Source organism: Pseudorca crassidens, chromosome 12 (assembly GCF_039906515.1).
Source record: "Pseudorca crassidens isolate mPseCra1 chromosome 12, mPseCra1.hap1, whole genome shotgun sequence".
NCBI lineage: Eukaryota > Metazoa > Chordata > Mammalia > Artiodactyla > Delphinidae > Pseudorca > Pseudorca crassidens.
This window is the reverse complement of record NC_090307.1, coordinates 91,099,251-91,119,654: the sequence shown is the minus strand read 5'-3', so window position 1 is coordinate 91,119,654 and position 20,404 is coordinate 91,099,251. Positions and strand designations below refer to the sequence as shown.

General features: G+C 54.9%; 1 protein-coding gene and 1 long non-coding RNA gene across 4 annotated transcripts; both read right to left on the bottom strand.

The window, feature by feature from the left end:
• Positions 1-4,609: 4,609 nt before the first annotated feature.
• PUS1 (pseudouridine synthase 1) lies at positions 4,610-16,857 on the bottom strand. 3 transcript variants are annotated; one of them, XM_067701257.1, is made up of 6 exons: positions 16,762-16,857; positions 15,774-16,005; positions 13,851-13,988; positions 9,985-10,087; positions 6,397-7,088; positions 4,610-4,900 (listed from the first exon to the last, which is right to left on the bottom strand). In XM_067701257.1, exons 2-6 carry the CDS (start codon positions 15,993-15,995, stop codon positions 4,859-4,861), a joined length of 1,197 nt encoding a protein of 398 aa, XP_067557358.1. In that variant the 5' UTR covers positions 15,996-16,005; positions 16,762-16,857; the 3' UTR covers positions 4,610-4,858. The 3 variants fall into 3 exon arrangements, with proteins under 3 accessions (XP_067557358.1, XP_067557359.1, XP_067557357.1); XM_067701258.1 differs by having other exon boundaries at positions 16,627-16,765; XM_067701256.1 differs by lacking the exon at positions 16,762-16,857 and adding an exon at positions 16,297-16,596.
• LOC137203998 (uncharacterized) lies at positions 10,094-13,844 on the bottom strand. The gene is made up of 3 exons (XR_010933402.1): positions 13,416-13,844; positions 12,738-12,862; positions 10,094-10,224 (listed from the first exon to the last, which is right to left on the bottom strand). It is a non-coding gene; the product is annotated as an uncharacterized lncRNA (long non-coding RNA).
• Positions 16,858-20,404: the final 3,547 nt, after the last annotated feature.

Here is a 20,404-nt window from a genome sequence, read left to right as displayed (position 1 = left end):
GCATGACTCTAAGATAATAAATCTGCGTTGTTTCAAGCCAAAAAAAAAAAAAAAAAAAAGGTAACAAGAAGTGCACAAGCCTATGGCGAAATTGGAAACCTCATACACTGCTGGTGGGAATTAAGTGATGCAGCCTCTTGAAAAAAATGGTTTGGCAGTTCCACAAAAGAGTTGTTAGGAGTTAACATATGACCCGGGAATTCCACTCCTAAGTATATACCCAAGAGAATTAAAAACACACAGCCACATGGAAGTGTGTATGAAAATGTTCTTAGCAGCATTACTCATAATTCCCAAGAAATATAAACAACCCAAACGTCCATCAACTGATGAATAAACAAAATGTGGCAGAGCCATAGAATGGAGTATTATTCAGCAGAAAAAGGAGGGTGAAATATTGACACCGGCTACAGCACAGATGAACCTTGAAAAAAACACTACACTAAGTGAAAGAAGCCAGACACAGAAGGCCACGTATCTCATGATCCCATTTATATCAAACGCACAGAACAGGCAAATCCACAGAGATGGAAAGTAGATGCTGGTTTCCAGGGGCTGGAGGGAGGGGACTGGGACAGCAGCTGGATGCAGGGTTTCCTTTCAAGGTTGATGAAAAAGGTGAAATTAGGTAGTGCTGGTGGTTGCACAACTTTGTGAATTTACTAAACACCGCTGCATTGTGCACTTTGAAAGGATGAGTTTCGTGGTACGTGAATTATATCTCAATCAGAAATCCATCTTAAAAAAAATGCAGGCTAAAGTGATCAACTGCTCAGCAAAATGCAGATGCAAGTATCCTCTCTGATATAAACACACAAAAAATTCTAAAGAGAAAGTAAAACTTGACTGTAAAAGGGAGACAGGAGAGGGACATGAAAGGGATCAAATTAGTTGGATGAAAGAGGGGAGTGATTTCATGTTTCTAAGTACTGGTAGGGAGGCCCTTTCAATCTTCACTCCACCCTCCTACTTAGCAACGTTGGAAAGTTAAAAACTACATCTGCCAGACTCCTTGGAGGCCCGAGCCCCAGCCAAGACGTGGGCCCCTCCTGCTTGCTGCCTCTGCGTGACTGGGGGTGGCGGGGAGGTGCCCTCCTTCCTGCTGCTCCTGGCTGCACTTGCTGACGGATATGAGTTGACAAATTTGAGTCTCTCCTGTAAGGGAGGTCCGGTGGTGGGTGGCTTCTTGACCGGAATCCCTGACCCTGGACGCAGCTCTGGGCCTGCCAGAACGCATCTCCAAGTGTGGGGCTATTGGGGGTCCTGGGGCCTCCCATCCCTCTCGGCTCCAGAGGCAGCATCAGCAACTGGAGGTGCCTTGCGGGGGGTCAGTTCTGTCTTGTTTTGGGAGTCATTCCAGGAGACCCAGTCCAAACCAGGTTATTAGGCCCCTCCAACAATGCACAAGCCCCACATGTCCTGTGGAAAACGTCTGCCCAACTCAATCTGCAGAGTGGCTTCCGTTTCCAGAAGCAGCCTGTAACGCTTTCCCTCTTAGACCCTCTCAAACTGCAGCTTCAATACACACAGATCAAAACTGCTTAGATGTAAGCTTTAAAAACTGTGAACCGCTATGTTGTATACCTGCAACTTATAGAATATTGTAAACCAACTACACTTCAATTAAAAAAAAAAAACGCTTAAATGATTTTCCCACTGTTTTCTTGGATGGTTGATTCCTGTGCACATCTTACATGCTGGCCGATGTGGGAATCTGCGGGGCAGCCGGGGAAGGCTGGCATGATGGGCCGCCAAGCTCGTCCCTCAGCCAGGAGGGCTGGGGCCGGGGAAAGAGGTACCAACTCAGGCTCTGCTTGCCCTCCAGCATCGGGGGGATACAGAGCTTTTCTGTTTTTGTTTTTTAATTTATTTTATTTATTTATTTTTGGCTGTGTCTGCTTGCCCTCCGGCATCGGGGGGATACAGAGCTTTTCTGTTTTTGTTTTTTATTTTATTTATTTATTTTTGGCTGTGTTGGGTCTTCGTTTGAGCAGGGGCTACTCTTCGTTGAGGTGTGTGGGCTTCTCATTATGGTGGCTTCTCTTGTTGCGCAGCACAGGCTCTAGAGCACAGGCTTCAGTAGTTGCGGCGCACGGGCTTAGTTGCTCCGCAGCATGTGAGATCTTCCCAGACCAGGGCTCGAACCTGTGTGCCCTGCATTGGCAGGTGGATTCTTAACCGCTGCGCCACCAGGGGAGCCCTGCTCTTCTGTTTAAATCAGCCAGACTGAGTCTCAGTTGCTGACAGCTGAGACCCCGACTATGCAGGCCCCTGACTCTAACTTTTTCCTGAGTGTGCTTCCCCACTCAGGGAAGGGGCACGAGACCCAGAAGAAGGCCGGCCCCAAGATCAGGTTTGCTCCCTGATGTTGTGGAGAGTGGGGGACTAGGCATAGTCATATGATACTGGCAGGGATGCAAGGAAACGCTTCTACGGCGGACAGGGGCTGTCAGAATTAGGTAGGCATTAGAAACCCGCCAGACCACCGAGTCAGCATCTCGGGATGCTCACACGTGGACAAGGATGTATAGGGCTGGTCGTTGTGTGCAAAATCACAGGCTGGACACATGTCCACCAGCAGGCTGAGTGGTATGGACTGCGTACACTGTGGGCCACCAGCAAGAACGACACAGACTTTTGTGATGGCAAAGACCGCCACCGTCTGTGTGAAGACAAGGGTCAAACACGCTCATATATGCACAGAGACCTCTGGAAGTCACAAGAAAAACGAGTAGGGGCCTATGGAGAGATACTGGGAATTAGGGAGGGAGGGCAACTTCTGTTTTTCTGTACTCTGTTTTTCCAAGTACACATTTTATTTTATTTATTTTTTTGGCCGTGCCGTGCAGCATGCAGGATCTTAGTTCCCCGACCAGGGATCCAACCCATGCCCCCTGCAGTGGAAGTGTGCAGTCCTAACCACTGGACCACCAGGGAATTCCCTCCAAGTACATATTTTAAAATATCACATACCCATGGATCCTCCAAGGTGATTTAAATGAGTCACCCAGGGACTTCCCTGGTGGTCCAGTGGTAAAGAATCTGCCTTCCAATGCAGGGGTCGTGGGTTCGATCCCTGGTCGGGGAACTAAGATCCCACAGGCTGCAGGGCAACTAAGCCCTCACACCACAACTACTGAGCTCACGCGCCTCAACTAGAGAGAAAACCCGCGCCCTGCAACTAGAGAGAAGCCAGCGCTCTGCAAGGAAAGATCCCACGTGCCTCAACGAAGATCCCGTGTGCCGCAACTAAGACCCGATGCAGCCAAAAAAATAAACAAACAAAATTAATTTTTTTTTTTTAAAGAAAGGAGTTTGTTCTTTGCTAAAAAACAAAACAAGACTCACTCACTAATTGCCTGGAGTCACACTTGGGAATTGTCTACAATTTGACCCTGAAACCAAGACCACGTAACCTTCCATGGGGAGAGCCCCACGATCCCAGCAGTGCTTAGGTTACTTTCTGCCCTGGGAAGTGACTTTAAAAGCCCTATCACAGGTAAAATTAACATGCTTAAAGTCAAGCCCCAGGATTTCTCCTGCAAGCCCATCCTGTTCCCAATCACGCCACCTGTTAATGGCCCAGCTAGCTCCTCAATTCCTGAAACCCAAAGCCCAGGTCAGCCTCGAACCCTGCCTCCTGTCCCAGCCGCAGGCCACCCGGCAGCGGCAGCCGCTCGGCAAGGTTTCTCGGACCCAAAGGCACACCTCACTTGGTCTCTCCCCCACGGCACTGCCAGTCTTGCCGATTCTACTCGCCCCACCCGCCCTGTTCTCGGAAAGACAGTGCTCCCTCGAGGGGATTTGCCCAGCCACGTTGTACACACGTGTGCAACCCACCACACGGCATTTGCACATCACACGTGCACACGTACCCATGCAGACACATCACCTACGATCACATCACAAATACACGTGCACAAACTGCTCACACACCACACGTGCGTCCACGTGGGCACACAGCACGTGCACGCGTGCGTCCCACGTGCACACACACCACGCGTCTCCTGCAGCAGACTTGCCGACTTCCTTGGTAACAGAGCGTCCTCTTCTCCGCAGGGCGCCACTTAATAAAAGCATTTCCCTGCCCCCCTTTGCAGCTGGACGTGACCACGTGACACACCTCTGGCCAGCGAGGGGATGAAGTCGCTGGCGGGACGTCCAGGAGGGCTCGCTACGGGACAGTCAACGATGTGCCCCTTCCTTCTGCCCTCCCTCCTCCCTCCCGCCCGGAATACAGGCGGCGCCAGGGATGCACGGACCAGGATGAAAGCTGCGTGCCGCAGGGGGCCAGGTGGACACCCAGAAGGAGCCCGTGTCCTCCAGCGCTGGGGACTGCTACCCCTGGCCCGACGGCCCCCCTGTCCTGTTCTGGTCTGCGCCGCTCGCCGGGCCGCCGAGCCCCACCCTGACAGTCGGGCAGCCAGTCCTGCCAGGAGCCGCCCACTGTCCCGCCGGCTCCAGCCTTCGCCCAGCCACGCGCCCCCACCAGGTCACCCGTTCCCACCGCTCCGGTCTGCTGTTGACACAGCGCACGGTGCTCCTTGCACCTCTCTCGGTGAAAGACCCGTGGAAAAGACCGAGAAAAAGGTAAAAGAAGTGACTAAGCAAGGTTTGTACTTATTTAATAAGAAAATCGCTTCTTTAAAAAAATAGTGTCTTTACGTGCTGAGTTGTGTGTAGTCAACGCGTGAGCTGAAAATAGACTCGCGGCAGGTTCTCCCTGTGACGGAAACTCAGAATGACGCAGCTCTCAGGATCCTGAGCTGGGGAGGCCACGCGCGGGCCGTCCCGTCTGGGCGAGGCATGCCGCCAGCAGCAGGCTGGCGGGTCCCGGCGTGCGGTGTCGTGGGCCAGCTCAGTCACTGTCCCCATCACTGCCTTCCAGGGGGCGGGGGACCTGCAGAGCGAGAGCAGACAGGGAATGACTGTGGGGAGCGCTCCGCCCGGCGGGGGCCCTCTCCTGCACAGGGGCTGCCCAGGGCGAGGCTCAGCCTCACCCGTCTTCCTCTTCACTGATTCAAGAACCTGTCTTGAACGGGCAAAGCCAAGGGCTGGGGACCAGAGGGGGTCTTCATTGGGCTCCTCCAGCTCCCAGAGGCTTCAGTGACCTTGGGGACATAAAACTGATCTACTGCAAAGCTGGTCAAGTACAAGCCCCTCGGCGCTATATAGAGACGGCAGACGGTCAGAGGCCTCTCTCTGTCTGTGGGAATCAAGCAGAGAGCAAGCCTGGCCCCCAGGTCCCATCTGTACACGTGCTCCATCTGGCCTCACAGTGCTGGGAAAATTGATAACCACCAACATTTAAAGAGTGGACTATTTCACATACACGTCTGCAATCCCAGTTTCTCCTGAGAAAAGGCAAGCTCCGACAACACTCAGGGCCACCCTCCCCTGGCTGGCGCTGAGCTGCAGGGGCCCTTCCGGTGGAATGAGAGCTCTGCCGTTTCCCACAGTCTCCACCAAGTCCCGTCTCCTCCCCGACGCTGCTTGGAATTCACCATCTGACCTGCAACCCCTGCCTTTCTTACACCTGGCCCCCTTACCTGTATGCACATGGGTTTACAAGCCCAGCTGGGGAGGGAAGACAGTGTTTTTCTAGATATCTAGACAATGGGAAGAAATCTCCCAGAGCTCCAGGTGGGAATCTTACCCTTTGACAGCCTGCTGGGACACCATGAGCGAACATGGGCTTTGGGGACCTCCCTCGCCCCAGGGTAGAGAATCGAGAACTAGAGTAAAATGTTCACTTTTAGCTCCAGCACCTCCAATCGTGGATGCTCTCCTTCTAACATAAGGTTGGCAGTTAACTCACAGATGAATCACACTTTGAGCCAGGTCCCCGGGCGGTATTGGACAGCAGGGCTCCGGGACAGTGCGGCCGAAAGCACAGCTGCGTCCCCTCCCAGGCGGAGGAGACCACCCGGGCCCAGACAGGAACGCCGCCCAGAGGGCGAGGAGAACGACGCTTGGCCGCTCAGCGTCCCTGGCGCCTGCCAAGCGAGCCCATGTTCTGGAGCCAGGTACGTGCCAACTGACCAGCAGCATGAGCCAGAGGAGGACGTCCCAGCGGCACCTCCGTCCCACACACGGGACGACGGCCACTGAGCATGTCCCTCCCCAGCGTCACTAAGCGCGGAGCAGGGCGGCTGGCCACCAGGTCCTATGCCCTGGCCCTGCTCCTCCCACTGTTGTGGCCCCGGGGCAGCGACAGGCCTCTCGGTGCCTCAGCTTGCTCATCTGTACAATGGGTACAATGACAGGGGGCAGAGTGGGTTGAAGCTTAGCCACGGACAGTGACAGATGTGGACAAGTGCTTGGCTGAGCTCCTGGAAGGGCCAGCGCCAGCCCCACGGTTCCCCTGACCCCCAGCCCCCGCGGCCCCAGCCCCACCTTGGCGCCCGGGCCGGCGGCTGCGTGGGCAGTGGCGCTGAAGTCATGCATGGGCAGGGTGCTCAGCCACTGGGCCATGGACCTCTCGTGGCGCTCGGTGCCGATGATCGTGGGGTAGATGTGCTGCTCCTTGAAGGCCGTGACGTCAGCCTCTTCCCGCGCCCAGTCCAGCGGCTCGTGCAGCCCGTCGTGGCCGAAGCGCTGGTTGTACTTCTCGAAGTGCACCCGCTCCAGGACCAGGCCGAGCCCCGGCGCCTTGGGCACGTCCACCTTGGCCTCCCCCCAGCAGCGCTCCAGCACGCTCTCGGGCGCGTAGCCCTTGACGATGGCCACCACCAGCCCCACCATCTTCCTGATCTGGTGCGTCATGAAGCTCTGGCCCTTGACCTTGATCACCGCGAACTCCATGCCTTCGCGCACGAAGGGCTCCTCGCAGAACATGTCGAGGATGTAGCGCCGGGCGCTGGGCTCGCGGGGCCCCTTCTGCGAGGTGAAGTTGTGGAAGTTGTGGGTGCCCCTGTAGCAGGCCAGGAGCCGGTTCACATGCCCCAGCGTCTCTGCGTGCAGCCGGTACGTCTCGTCCTGCGCGTCGTGGTCCTTGTGGGCAAAGGCGAACGTGGGCAGCATGTAGAAGTAGGTCCTGGCGTCGCACTTGTTCTTGGAGTTGAAGCCGCCCGTGACCCTCTTCAGTCCTGGGGGCAGAGGAGGCGATGAGGACAGACTGACGACACCCTGAGCAGGTCTGAGCGCCGGCACCTTACCTGCCGAACCCGGACGAGCCCGAGGGGGCCCCGGCTCCGTGCGCTAAACCCTCAGCTAAACCCTATCAAACAAACCCCGGGGTCGGCCAAGGTGCGGGACACCCTGCTCTCGCCTCAGGATCCCGGGGGACCCATGCGGACTAAAGCACCAGCCGGTGACCCCGACCCAGAAGCCTTGGATCACACGCCATCCTGCAGGTGAGGCCAGGGACAGCAATGTGTTCAGACAGCAAAAGAAACTGGAAACAACTTAAAAAGTCCAGCAACGGGGAAACGATCAGCGGCTCTTAGACGTTTGCAGAACGAGCCGAAAGCAGCCCCGCAGCCCCGGCGCCCGTGCCAAGGACCGGGGGCTGCAGCGCCGAACACTCGCTGTGCCCGGCCAGGGCTCCCAACAGGCTTCCTTACCGCTCAGGGAGAAAAGAGCAAAGCGAAGCACTACGTGTGCATTTCTTTGTGAGAAAAATACAGACACACGGATTATGTCTGTATTTGTAGAGAAAACTTCTGAAAGAATCACAACCGTTGGGGGGGGCGGCTTCTGGGAACTGGGGAGCACGAAGCGCTTTGTGGCCCTGGGTGCTCCGTGCTGCGCGGCTGTCCTCACGCTAAGCCCAGACCGGGTCGCGAGGACTCAGCCTCACAAGGAGGCTGTGACTTAAAGGCCAGCTTTGGCTTCATGTTACAAGGACTGATGACACCGCCCCGGGGCTGCCAGTTCAAGGCTGCGTCTGCGCCGCCCTTCCCGTCTTCTGTCTCCGCTGTCGTGTCTGATTTGGGGTAATCTTATTGTTGTGTTTTGTCTTGCTTTAAGAATCCAATTTCAGCGACACAGCATCGCAGGTATGCTCTGTGCACCTAATTTCTGTCGTGCGGAATATAACTGCCAAGAAAAGGCTGAAAGGGGCTGGCAGCCGACCACGTGGCTGGGCTGCTAACGAGGGAAACACAGCCTTGCTAGGTCATGTTACGTAAGCAGTGCTAACGGCTGCGAATTGTGTAGGGTCTGGCATTATTTTAGCGAAAGTGGGGAACAACCTGTGGCATACAAGAGAACGTTCCCGTGGAGTGAATGTTAAGAGGCATCACATGGGGCTTTAAGAGGACTGGCTCCCAGAGAAGGTCTTCAGGAGGGAGTTATCCTCACCAGGCAGAGAAGGACCACAGGACAATAAGAATAAAACCATGTCATGCCAATAATAAATGCAGAGCCTTCCCCGGCGGCGCAGCGGCCAGGACTCCGCGCTGCCACTGCAGGAGGCGCGGGTCCCATCCCTGGCCGGGGAATGAGGTCCCGCGTGCCGTGCGGTGCAGCAAATAAATAAACAAATAAAAATTTAGAAACTAAATTCAATAGTGGGCAAAGTAACCAAAAACAAGGGTTGTGACTTTGTGCTGAGATCCCTATTTATACTTGTACCCAACGTTCATGGCAGTGTCTTTCTGTAACAGCCCCAAACTGGAGACACCCGCAGTGCTCCCCACCAGGTAACTGGATAAACAACTGGAAACCACGCAGCAATGGAAAGGAACAAACCGGATGCACCTGACAACATGCAGGAATCTTTAACCAGAGGCTCCGTGCAAGAAGCCATTCCCTACGATGCTATTGACATAAAACTCTAGAACTACGAAGCAGTCTATAATGAAGGAGAGCAGATCAGTGGTCGCCTGGTGAGGCATGGGGTGGGAGGGGCGTGGGGAGGGTCACAATCTTCTGGGGGTGACCGAGAGGGTGACTCTCTCAAGTGGGCTGGTTTCACAGGTATGCACACATATCACAACGTTTTAACTGTATAATGAACTCTGCAGTTTACCATACGCCGATTATACTTCAACTTTAAATAGCATTTAGAAGTGTTTTTAATTCTCTGGTTAAAGAAAAACTGACACTGTAGTGTGCGGGTGATGACACAGGCAGACCTGAAATACACGTCACGACAGCAGGACAGGTGCAAGTGCGTGGCTGCAGGTGTGAGGTGCGTGCAAGGTGGGCTGGCTTCACGTGAAGGCAGCTGTGGTCACTGGCCCATGGATGCTTTGACCCCGGGGCTGGCAAACAGTGGCTAAAACCATGGCCGTTCCTGTACAACTTCTGAGCTAAGGCTGAAAGGGTGGTTAAAAGAAGAAACAAAGGAGAAGAATATGCAACAGAGACAGTGATCTGTGTGGCCACAAAGCCTCAGACAGTTTACTACCTGGCCCTCTACAGAAAGCCTCTGCCAGCCCTTGCTTTAAGGGCCGGCAAAGCGATCACTAAAAAAAAACCATAGCGAGTCATCGCATTAGCTAACCAAGGTGATAATGAAATGCAATGATAAGAAACATCAATTAATCCAAAAGAAGGGAGAAAAAGAAGAGGGAAACAAATGGGACAGAGAGAAACAGAAGGCAAGCAGAGCTACCCCCAGCCACCCCAGTACCACATTAATTATCAATGGCACATATATGCCACTTAAAAGGCAGAGAGGGTCAGACTGCAAATCCCGTTATCAGGCCTGTTACCATAGGGAGTCATAGCCCCTGTTTTAATTTTATCAAATCTGGACTTTCATATCCAAGCATTTGGTTAAAACAAGGCACATGTAGCACCAAGATGCTGCACTGAGGGCCTTTCCAAGTCTGTCTGTCTGGCTGTGTCCCTTTCTGAAGGAGGTGGGAATACTGAACCCTTCCTTACAGCTGACTCACAACCACTCCTTCCAACTGCTAAGCGACCACTCTGTTATCTTAGCTCCGCAACAGAGAAATTCGGTGAAAGAAGAAATTTCGTGTCCCTGTGAGACTGGCCACCACCCAGTGTGCAGCCCAGCGCTGCAAGGCTTACCCAGTATCCGAATGTGAGACGGAAGGTGGCTGTTAATCTTTTCTAAAAGGTCGTCAATCAGCCACACCTTCAGGGACACAACCTGGCCGGCCGCAGACACACCCTGCAAAGGAAGCAGACATGGGAGGGCCAGCTGGGCCTTGCACTTGGAGCACCGACACTGCAAGCTGGTCTCTTCAGCAGAAGGACCACATGCACGCTACATCTGTCCGTGGAGGAATTCTGCTTTCAGAAGTGCATCTGAAGGGAATAACCAGATACAAGAACAGTGCTCTATATACCAAGGGAGTGAGTGCCACATAACTTATAAAATATTACAAGTGAACTTCAGAGCCCAACGAAACACGGGAACGAATACATGAAATCCTGCAGATAGGAGATAAAGTCCCACCCTGGATGTGACTCTCAAGGACTTAGGAAAAAAGAAAGTGCAACTTAGATGACAGAACACTGGAGCTGAGCAAGGTCACCATCTAAGTCACAGCAGCAGGTATCCTGTGGGGATGGGGTGCTAGTGACACAGGTAAACTGAGCAAGCGCCGCACTCAAGAAGAGCACAGTTCACCATTTGTATGTTACACCTTTTTCCTAAAAGCAAGTTTTCATAAAAGGCAATACGGCAGTAAGGTCTGGGGGAGGGGAGCGGTGTGATTCAGAAGGTGGACGAGGAGGGGGCTCCTGGGACGCGGGCAGAGACCCACGTGTGGACCTGAGTGGAGATTATCCGGGCGCTCACCAAAGAATCACCCGTTTCACTTTATACTGACACTGTATGCACCTTTCTGTTTGCTACAATCATACTTTCTAAAAAGATTTTTTTAAATGTAAGCAAAGAAGACAGAGTACCGTGTAACACTCCTGCCGAAAAATTTCTTTACTCTGTATCGAGTCATGAGAACAATCAGACAAATACAGATTGAGGACATTCGTCAAAATAACTGGCCTGGACCATCCAAAACATCACATCAGGAAGGACAGAAAGGAGGTGACGAGACCATTTTAAAGGAAACTCAAGGGCTTCCCTGGTGGCGCAGTGGTTGAGAGTCCGCCTGCCAATGCAGGGGACACAGGTTCGAGCCCTGGTCCGGGAAGATCCCACATGCCGCGGAGCAACTAAGCCCGTGCACCACAACTACTGAGCCTGCTCTCTAGAGCCTGTGAGCCACAACTACTGAGCCCGCGTGCCACAACTACTGAGCCTGCGTGCCACAACTACTGAAGCCTGTGCACCTAAAGCCCGTGCTCTGCAACTAGAGAAGCCACCGCAATGAGAAGCCCGTGCACCACAACTAAAGAAAGCCTGCGCGCAGCAACGAAGACCCAACACAACCAAAAAAATAAATAAATGAAAGAAATAATAAAAGAAATAGAAAAAACATTTTTTTAATTTAAAAAAAAAAATGAAGGAAACTCAAAAGACATGACAACTGAATGAACCATCAACCCTGGGTTAGACACAGGATCAACAAGAAACGGTGTACCAGTGTTAAATTTCCCAAGGGTGACAGCGACACCAAGCAGTTGCCAGAGGATGCCACTGCTCACACGACATATTTTGGGGTGAAGGGTGGTGACGTCTGCAACTTCCTCTCAAATGGTTCCATTCAAAGGCACAAAAAGGAAAACAAATATGGCAAAAGTTTAACACTGCCGAGTTTAGGGGAAGACCAAGGGTGTTCATGCATTGTTCCTGGGACTTTCGGAGGTCTGAAGTTTTTCCAAATAAAAAGTTGGAGAGATTTTTGTAAAAAAGAAGACAGACAAAAAATAAACTGGCGAGATGGAACGCAGGCCGAATCCACTGTTCACCAGGCAGACACCCTCCAACACAGAGGCATCTGGCCACGAGTGGCTACTGAGGGCATAAAATGGCTGTTCTGAAATGAGGTCTCAAAGTCTCAGTACACGAAAAAGGAATGGAAATACATCTCATTGCTAATCTTTTTATATTGATTACACGTTTTTCTGGTTTTTTTTAAATTTTTGGCTGCATTGGGTCTTTGTTGCTGTGCACGGGCTTTCTCGAGTTGCAGCGAGCAGGGGCTACTCTTTGTTGCGGTGCGCGGGCTTCTCATTGCAGTGGCTTCTCCTGTTGCAGAACATGGGCTCTCTAGGCGCGCGGGGTTCAGTAGTTGTGGCTCACGGGCCTAGCTGCTCCGCGTCATGCGGGATCCTCCCGGACCAGGGCTCGAACCCGTGGCCCCTACACTGGCAGGTGGATCCCTAACCACTGTGCCACCAGGAAAGCCCTGATTACACGCTGAAGGGAGAATTTTCTGGATGTGCCAGTGGAGAGTGGGTGATGACTAAAGGGTGCAGGGAAGCTCTGGGGACGATGAAAATGTTCTAAGCTGGGCTGTGGTAATGGCTGCACAACTGTGAGAAAGGACTAGAATCAATGAATGTACCCTTTAAATGGGCAAAATGTGTGGGAGTGAATGACAGCTCCTTGAAACTTTTTTTTTTAATATGAAACAAAAACTAACAAAATATCATCATTTGTTCATCCAGGGGGATGTTAGTATCAAAGGTTTTCTAGATTTCCCAAAATGTAAGAAGGAAAACATATTCGAATAAAACCATCTCTAATAACAGTGAAAACTGAAATAAATGCTAGCCCTATATTTGGAAATGCTGTCTTCATTAGCTCAGGCAAATGTTTACTTTTCTTCTGCCTTGAAAACAACCAGAGAGCTGTAAGTGGGAAAGTTAAACAGAAAACAAACACCACGGAGAGCCCCGGTACTCTTTACCTGGACCAGCTAACATGTGACTGGATCACCCACGAGACTGCCAGGCGCCTGTTTTTGTTCTTAGCTGTCTGTGCGGTAGCTCTGGCTCCGGGGTTCTGGCCTGGGCCTGTGGATCCCAGGGGACGCTGCACCTTTGAAACTCAACGTTATTCAGATTCCCAGGACCCTGACCTGCAAAAAGCTACGTGTACCACAGACTCCCAGTGACCTTAGGTGGCCAGAGAGATGATTCAGGGCCCGGGTCTGAGAGAGCAGGCTCACAGGTGCACGGGCACTTTGGGTTTTCTCTCTCCTGGGGAAGAGCTTCACGTTCTCCGTGGCTGGTTGTCCCACCTGCCTCGGCGACACCCTCCACTCCTTTGTGGGGAGCCCCTGCTCGCACCAGCCCCACACCTGGCAATGTGCCAGGGTGGGACCAGCCAGCGACTGGCCTGGGACGGTGGGAGAGCCAACCAGACAGCAGGACTCAATCTCTTGAGCATGAATGGACAGTGCTGGGTCACGGCCACCCGAGACTCCTGAGCGTGCGACTCCCGCGGGGTTCCAAAGACTTGGCGCTCACACACGCACAATGGAAACTATTTCCCGTTCATCGCTTTTTATGTTGATTACACGTTGAAAGGCGACTACCTTGGACACACTAAGTTAAATAAAATTGATAACAAAACCCAGCGTCACCTGTTTCCTTTTCCCTTTTGGCTGTGGCTCCTAGGAAGTTTAACATCACACGCATGGTGGGCCTCTGCGGCCACGCGGTCCTACTTGTATCGCGAGCCTGAGATGGATGGATCTAAGGCAGATGTTGTGGCCACCACGCCACCCACAGGAGCGACAGAGGAGAAAGCACAGACAGAGAGGATGCCAGACCTTGTGGCCCTGAGCACCTAGGTCCAGCCACACCTGGGCCAGAAATGCCGCAGTTTCTTGGCCACACGAGGCAACAACTTTCTTTCCACTTACACTAGTCTGAGCTGTGCATCTGTCAATTGTAACCAAGAGAATCTTGAGAGATAAAGGTGCTAAGATGGAAAGTGGGATGAGGGCAAACACAAGCCACAGACCGGCGGCTTCGGTGCTGCCTGCACCCGCAGGGGATGTGGGGACAGCACCTACCTTGTCCGTCCGGGCGCAGCGCTGGAAGGACATCTTCCGCATGTCCTCCCCGTGATTCTCCGGAATACAACCCGACCGGACCAGGGCAGACACCAGGTCATCTTCGATGGTCTTGAATTTCGAGGACCCAACATTCCTCTGAGGAAAAGAGAAGAAGAAAACTTGTTTTTCACTCAATCACTACCACAGTAGGGGCCCTGGGCCGTGGCTGATCCAGGTAGGGGCATGTGCGTTGTGCCCGCACCCGGCAGGTGGGGACCGCACCTGTGGGCGTGGAGAGACCCTGCAGCTCGTCCCCCGACCCACGGGAAGCAGGAAAGCCACCTGTGGGTACCCACAGTCTAGCAACTTCCCACCCTGGGCAGCTGACACTGGGCATCACCTAAGACATCATTTCCCCCTACCTGTCAGATGTGAGACCAGCACCCTCCTGCTGGAGACCCATCTGTCTGTTGCACCCGGCCAAGAGGGCCTCCCCTCCCTCACCACAGCAGGGAGCAGGCCCTCCTGCATCACTACAGGGAGGCAGGCGCCCCTGCTGGAGGAGGACGCCACCCCAGGGTGCTGCCAGCACCTAGTGGGTGCAGATGTAGTGTAATCACAGTCCAGGGCCTGCAGGACCCTGCGACATCAGTGAGATCACCACCCTGACGTCAAAGAAAATCTTTGCAAAGCAAGGGACACAGGGCGACAAGCACGTCGCCAAGACGCACCACAGTGGGCAGGTCCTTCCCAAAGTCTACCTCACGGTCCCCACTGCAGCTTAAGTCCAATCCCTTTACTCAGCAAGAAGCTATAAATGCTCCTCCAGCGATCGGAATGGATATTAAGAAACGGGGATAACCACCCTTCCCCACATCCCGCTGTGTCCTTCTGTCACCCTGTGAGCTACCGTCACTCTCTACCCCCCCTCCATTCCCCTAATGGGGACACTGAGGCAAACGGAAGATGATGAGACACAGGCAAAATTCTCAAGACAGCGCATAAGGCAACAACACACGTAATCAGTCACCCTCAAACAAAAAAGCATTTAAACATCGGCGAAGAGCAGCGCAGGTGGTTTATTTGTTCCACTACGTGAGACCGAAGCACTGCTTCCACCATTTCACAATCCACCGTGGTCATCAAAGGTCATCAAATTGGTTTCACGGGTGCAACCCTATACTTAATGAAAAATACTAAAATAGAATACAAAGTATCTCATTACTACTATTATTTACAGTAAAGGTGACCACAGCACCTGGTAAGGTTGGGCACTGTTTTCCTAAACTTCCGCTTCAGTGAGATACTCTACACAGCAGTGAATTCCTCCAAGCAGTTTAAAGAACGAGGCACCGAAGTGTAAGAGCCACACCGCTGACCACAAGGGACGAGAAGAAGCTCTACGTGCATCTGCCGGGGCGCCGGGGCTCTTGTGCCTTTCAGGAAAGGGTCACGGGGCTGGGCTGGGCAGGGAGCTCTCACGTGCCTGCGTACCCACAACCGTCACCTTCACGTGTCTAACAAAGAGTAACAGCTGCCTCTTCTGAGCATCCCTGGCGCTGTCCCAGTTCTAGTGTGCGGTATCGGTCAGCCTGCTGTAAAGTCAGCACTGTGATCAGAGAGATGAGGAAACGACGGACTGAGAGTTCTCGTCACTTGCCGCCTCTGGTCATCGGCAGGCCTGGGCCTTTAACTACCCTGGGAGACCCATGAACACCTCCCCCCCCCCCCGCCCCCCGCAAGCACCCAAGCAATGCATGGATGAAACAGGGCTCAAAGCTGCTTCGATCTGAATCTAAATCTTGCCTGATGGGACCCACACGATAAAGGAGGTGAGAATGAGAGCCCTCTTTCTGCCACTTCCCAAGATGGCTCACTGGGTAACCGTCGCTGCGAGGTCCCTGCCCCAAGCACAGCGGCCCAGCCCGCGGGCGCCCTCACCTGCATGCCGTGGTAGCCCTTCCCGGAATAGGCCACGAGCAGCACGACCTTGCGCTTGGGCAGCTTCCTGTGCTGCCCTCCACCCTCGCTGCTCCTGAGCCTTTTCGCCTGCTGCTCTGTCTCCTCCCAGATCCTGGCCGCGCCCTGCCAGCCACGCCGGACCTTCCTGTCCTGCTCCTGCTTGGTCCCCACGGGCACGGGGGCCTCCCCATTCCCTGCCATGGGGGGCAAACTGAAAAGACACGGTGGCGAGGGGGGGTGGGGTGTGAGCAAAACACAGAAGGAAGCGGCCCAGTGAAAGACTGACGGTGGCAGCATGGTCCAGTAAACACCCTGGGCTGACCAGCTGGGCGCTAACTGTAGATCTTGCCCAACCACCAACTTGGCCTCGGTTTCACTGTCCAAGAAATGGAGCAGTGACAGCACTTTATGCGATGAGGGCTGGTGCTCGCCGGGCATGCAGTCGGGCTCAGTGGGGGTCAGCGTGCTACCCTGGGGTCACGGACAAGTGCACTGTCATTACCAGAGGAGGCGCGGTCCCAGGCGCGGGGTCCACGGTCCGCAGGCTCTCCTCAGGGCCCAGGCCGCCGCCCGCAGGCTGGGGAGCCCCATGCAGGCCCGGGAGGGGCGGGGGGGCACGCGCCCGACCCCTGACCTCCCCCGGTACGCACCCACCCGGGTCCTCTAGACCCCTAACCTCCCCGGGGCCCCTACACACCAGCCCGCCCCTCCTTAACTCCGACCACGGCCACGCTCCAGCCCCACCCCTTGAGAACTCTAACCTTCACGGGACCCTCTCACGCTCCAGCCCCGCCCGCGGATAACCTAAGTCGTCCCTGACCCCCAGGCTGACCTCTGACCTCCCCAGTCCCTCCTGCTCCCCCCTCGTCCTCTCGCCTCGCCCAGCCGGCTCTCCCTCGGGAATCGGGGAGACCCCGGCCACCCACGCCGGGACTAGTGGGGCGCGCCCCGACCCGGCCCCACTCACGGAGCGGCGGACTGAGCCGGAGCCGAACCACGTGGGCGAAGGCGGAAGCGGAGCGCGCGGCCGGACGGCAGCCGGACGTGGACAAAAGTACTTCTGGGCGAGGCGGGCCGAGGCGGCTTGGGGCGGAGCTTGGTGTCAGGGGCGGGACTGAGCGGGGCTTCGGGGCGGGGAGGGCGGGGCCTGGCGCCGGGAGCCCGGTTCCCCGCTGCCAACTCGGGGGTGGTTTGAGGCCGATGTGGATGCGCCCTCTTAGGGCGAACAAATCGTCCTAACAACTACGCTTCCAGGCTCTGTTCCGTGTTACAAGTGTCAGCTCATTCAGGCCTTTCGCCCGCCTTAGGGAGCAAGCAGCGTAAGAGCAAGCACGTTACTGAAGAGGAACCCGAGGGACAGAGAGGCTGAGCCCATGGCCGGAAGCCACACAGCACCAGTCCCGGCTTCTGGAATGACAGCCTGTCTTTCAACAGTGTGCAGACCAGCGCCTTCCCACAAACCTCTCGTAAGAAAACACTTGCCATGTGCCAGTGCCAGGTGCTGCTCTAGTGGCTCGATGCCTGTTAGCTTATTCAATCCTCATGAAGCCTTGAGGAAGGTTCTCTTGTCCCCATTTTACAGATGAGGAAGCTGAGGCACGGAGAGGGGCCCAAATGCCAGGGAGAGACTGGGTCATGCTGGAGCCGCCTGTGTGAGAGCTCCAGGGAGTGAGGACCTCCTGGAAGCTGGTAGAAGACAGATGGGAAACTCATCCACACATGGGGTTTGGGAGGCGGCACAGATGTCACCACAGCTGGCGGGAGCGAGCGACAGCCCGCAGAAGGTGGAAGGAAGTGCGGCTGGCGGCACGGGACTCAGACCTCCCTGAGACGGCCACTCGGTAAGTAGCTATTTTCCGAGCACCTACTAGGTTCCCAGCGCCTGCAGAGGCTGCGAACAGACTAGGAGCAGAACCCGTGCCCTCGGGAAGCTTCCACTCTAGTGGGGACAGACAATGACAGACCAACAGCAAGAGTGTGTGTGATCAAGTGTTAAACACTACGTGAAAACGACTCAGAAGTACTGACGCATGCTACGGCTGGGGGTGAACCTTGAAAACACATTCAGTGGAGAAGCCAGGCGCAGAAGGCCACGTCGTGCGTGTATGATTCCATGCACAGCTGACCCTTGAGCAGCGCAGGGTTGAACGCACGGCTCCACCTATACAGAACTTGTTTCACTAAATACGAAGTGCAGGACTAGTAGGTCTGCCAGTGGCTGAATCCACGGATGCGTAACCGCGGACATGGAGAGCCAGCTGTCAAGTTATCTGTGGATTTTCGACTGCGTGTGGGGGGGGGTCTGGGCCCCGAACCACCACGTTGCTCACAGGTCACCTGTACGTGAAATGTGCAGAACGAGCGAATCCACGAGCAACGAAGTGGAGCAGCGGCCGCTTACGTGGATCCTCTCCTGGACCAAATTCTACTCGGGCTCCTAGTCGGAAAAGAGCTCAGGCAGGCGGAAGGGCACAGCTCGCCCGTGCTAAACGATCCCCCAGGACAGCCCACCCCTCTGAGGAAGGGAAGAAAGAGCTGCCCCAGGGCTCCAGGCATGAGGAAAGGTCAAGGTCACATGTGGTCTGGGGAACTCAGGTGGCTGAGCAGTCTTAGGAAGCATCGGGGCACCTTCACGCAGAGCACCCACCTTCACGCAGAGCACCCACCTTCACCCAGAGCACCCCGTCACACAGTACCTACCATCACAGAGCACCCCTTACCATAGAGACTCCTTTGTCGGGGGACACTCCTTCCCCGCCCTCGGCCTCTGCAGCTCTGGAGGCCTGGACCCGCTCTGGCACATGGAGGTGGACACGGGGCCCAGGCTGAACCATCCGTGTAAGCGCACGACCTGGGCAACTGTGAGGCTGGAACTAGAGCCGCCGAGGAAGGCAGTTGAGACTGGGTGATGGGACTTCAGGTTGTGCCCCGGGAAGCAGTCCATCTCCCCCTGCCCGTGTGAACCAGGAAGCTCCCGGTGCTTGAACAGAAACCCAAGCCGGGTGAGGGCAGTCTCCGGGGCAGGCCCAAGACCCCAGGCTGTGCCGCGGGCCAGCAGGTGGGGAGGGTGGAAGCTTGGGGCCGTGCTCTGAGGTCCTGTGTCAGGTGAGAGAATGAGAGGAAAAGACCACCGAGGGGCCTCCCTGCAAACTGGCCATGGTGGCACCGAGCCGGACTCTGATCTACGGAGAACAAACTGAGGCCTGTGAGGCTGGGACAGGTGCCCAGGGGGCAGTTAGAAGTGGGGCAGGCACCTGAGCCGGACCTCCTGGCCGAAGGCCCCCTGTGAGCGTGCCAGGAGCGGGCAGGGCAACGTGAGCCCCGCAGGAAGTGGGGAGCCGGTCCCTCCCGTGTGCCCGCTGCACCCCCGGCCCAGCCAGCCCTCCTGGGCCCTCCTTACTGTCAGGCTCCTACACGGGGTGTTTACAGCAGCGCTACCCATGAATACCAAGACTGGGGAGCAAGAGGATATCCTTCAGTAGGAAAATGGATACATAAACTCAGTACCCCCAGACAGGGGAGTATCATTCAGCATTGAAAAGAAATGAGCCATCGAGCCATGGAAAGACCCAGAAGAAGTCAACCTGAAAAGGCTACACTGTGTGATTCCAGCATCGTGGAAGAGGCGAAGCTATGGAGACAGTAAAGGGACAGGGGTTAAAGTCAGGGGAGGGAACACAGAGCACAGAGGATATTCAGGGCAGTGAAACGACTCTGCATGACACTGAAATGGTACAGGTCATCATGTGTGCGTCCAAACCCACAGCACGGGCACCAAGAGCGAATCACAACGTCAACATGGACTCTGGGTGATGCTGACGTGTCAGTGTAGGTTTACCAGTTGTAACAGATGAATCCCACCCATGCAAGGTGTTAACAGGAGAAGTGAAGTGGGTGGCAGGGGGAGAGGGAGTATTTGGGAACTCTCTGTACTTTCTGCACAATTTCTCTGTAAACCTAAAACTACTGTAAGAAATGAAGTCTATTAATTTGACAACAAAATGCCACGGTTGTCTTAATCCTCTTTCGGCATTTCTTTGTGCAACATACCGGGAGCCCCACAGAGCGGAAGGGGCTGCATCTCCACCAGGCACGGCCCTTCCTGTCTGCAGAGCCCGGAGCACGCACTCCAGGAAGCCAGACTGGAGCAGCCCTGCTGGGACCTAGCCTTTTGAGGCCCCACCTTCCACTTCCTCTATCACTACCCCTCCGCGAACTTTCGTTTCACATTGCGGTTAGCCTTTCTGGTAACTTAATGAGATACTTTTAGCCTATTAAAACAATATGTAGGGCTTCCCTGGTGGCGCAGTGGTTGAGAATCCGCCTGCCAATGCAGGGGACACAGGTTTGAGCCCTGGTCCGGGAAGATCCCACACGCCACGGAGCAACTAAGCCCGTGTGCCACAACTACTGAGCGTGCGCTCTAGAGCCCGTGAGCCACAACTACTGAGCCTGTGGTCTAGAGCCCGCAAGCCACAAGTACTGAGCACGCGTGCCACAACTACTGACCCTGCGAGCCTAGAGCCTGTGCTCCACAAGAGAAGCCACCGCAATGAGAAGCCCGCGCACCGCAATGAAGAGTAGCCCCTGCTCACCGCAACTAGAGAAAG

Bases quoted from the DNA above. Each gene is read 5' to 3' on its own strand.
- PUS1 (XM_067701256.1), bottom strand. From the start codon at position 16,385: ATGGGGCTCCCCAGCCTGCGGGCGGCGGCCTGGGCCCTGAGGAGAGCC. The intron at 16,006-16,296 runs GTAATGACAGTG...GTGTCTTTTCAG, and splicing joins CTGGGACCGCGCCTCCTCTG to TTTGCCCCCCATGGCAGGGA. The intron at 7,089-9,984 runs GTAAGCCTTGCA...CTCTGCCCCCAG, and splicing joins GTCTCACATTCGGATACTGG to GACTGAAGAGGGTCACGGGC.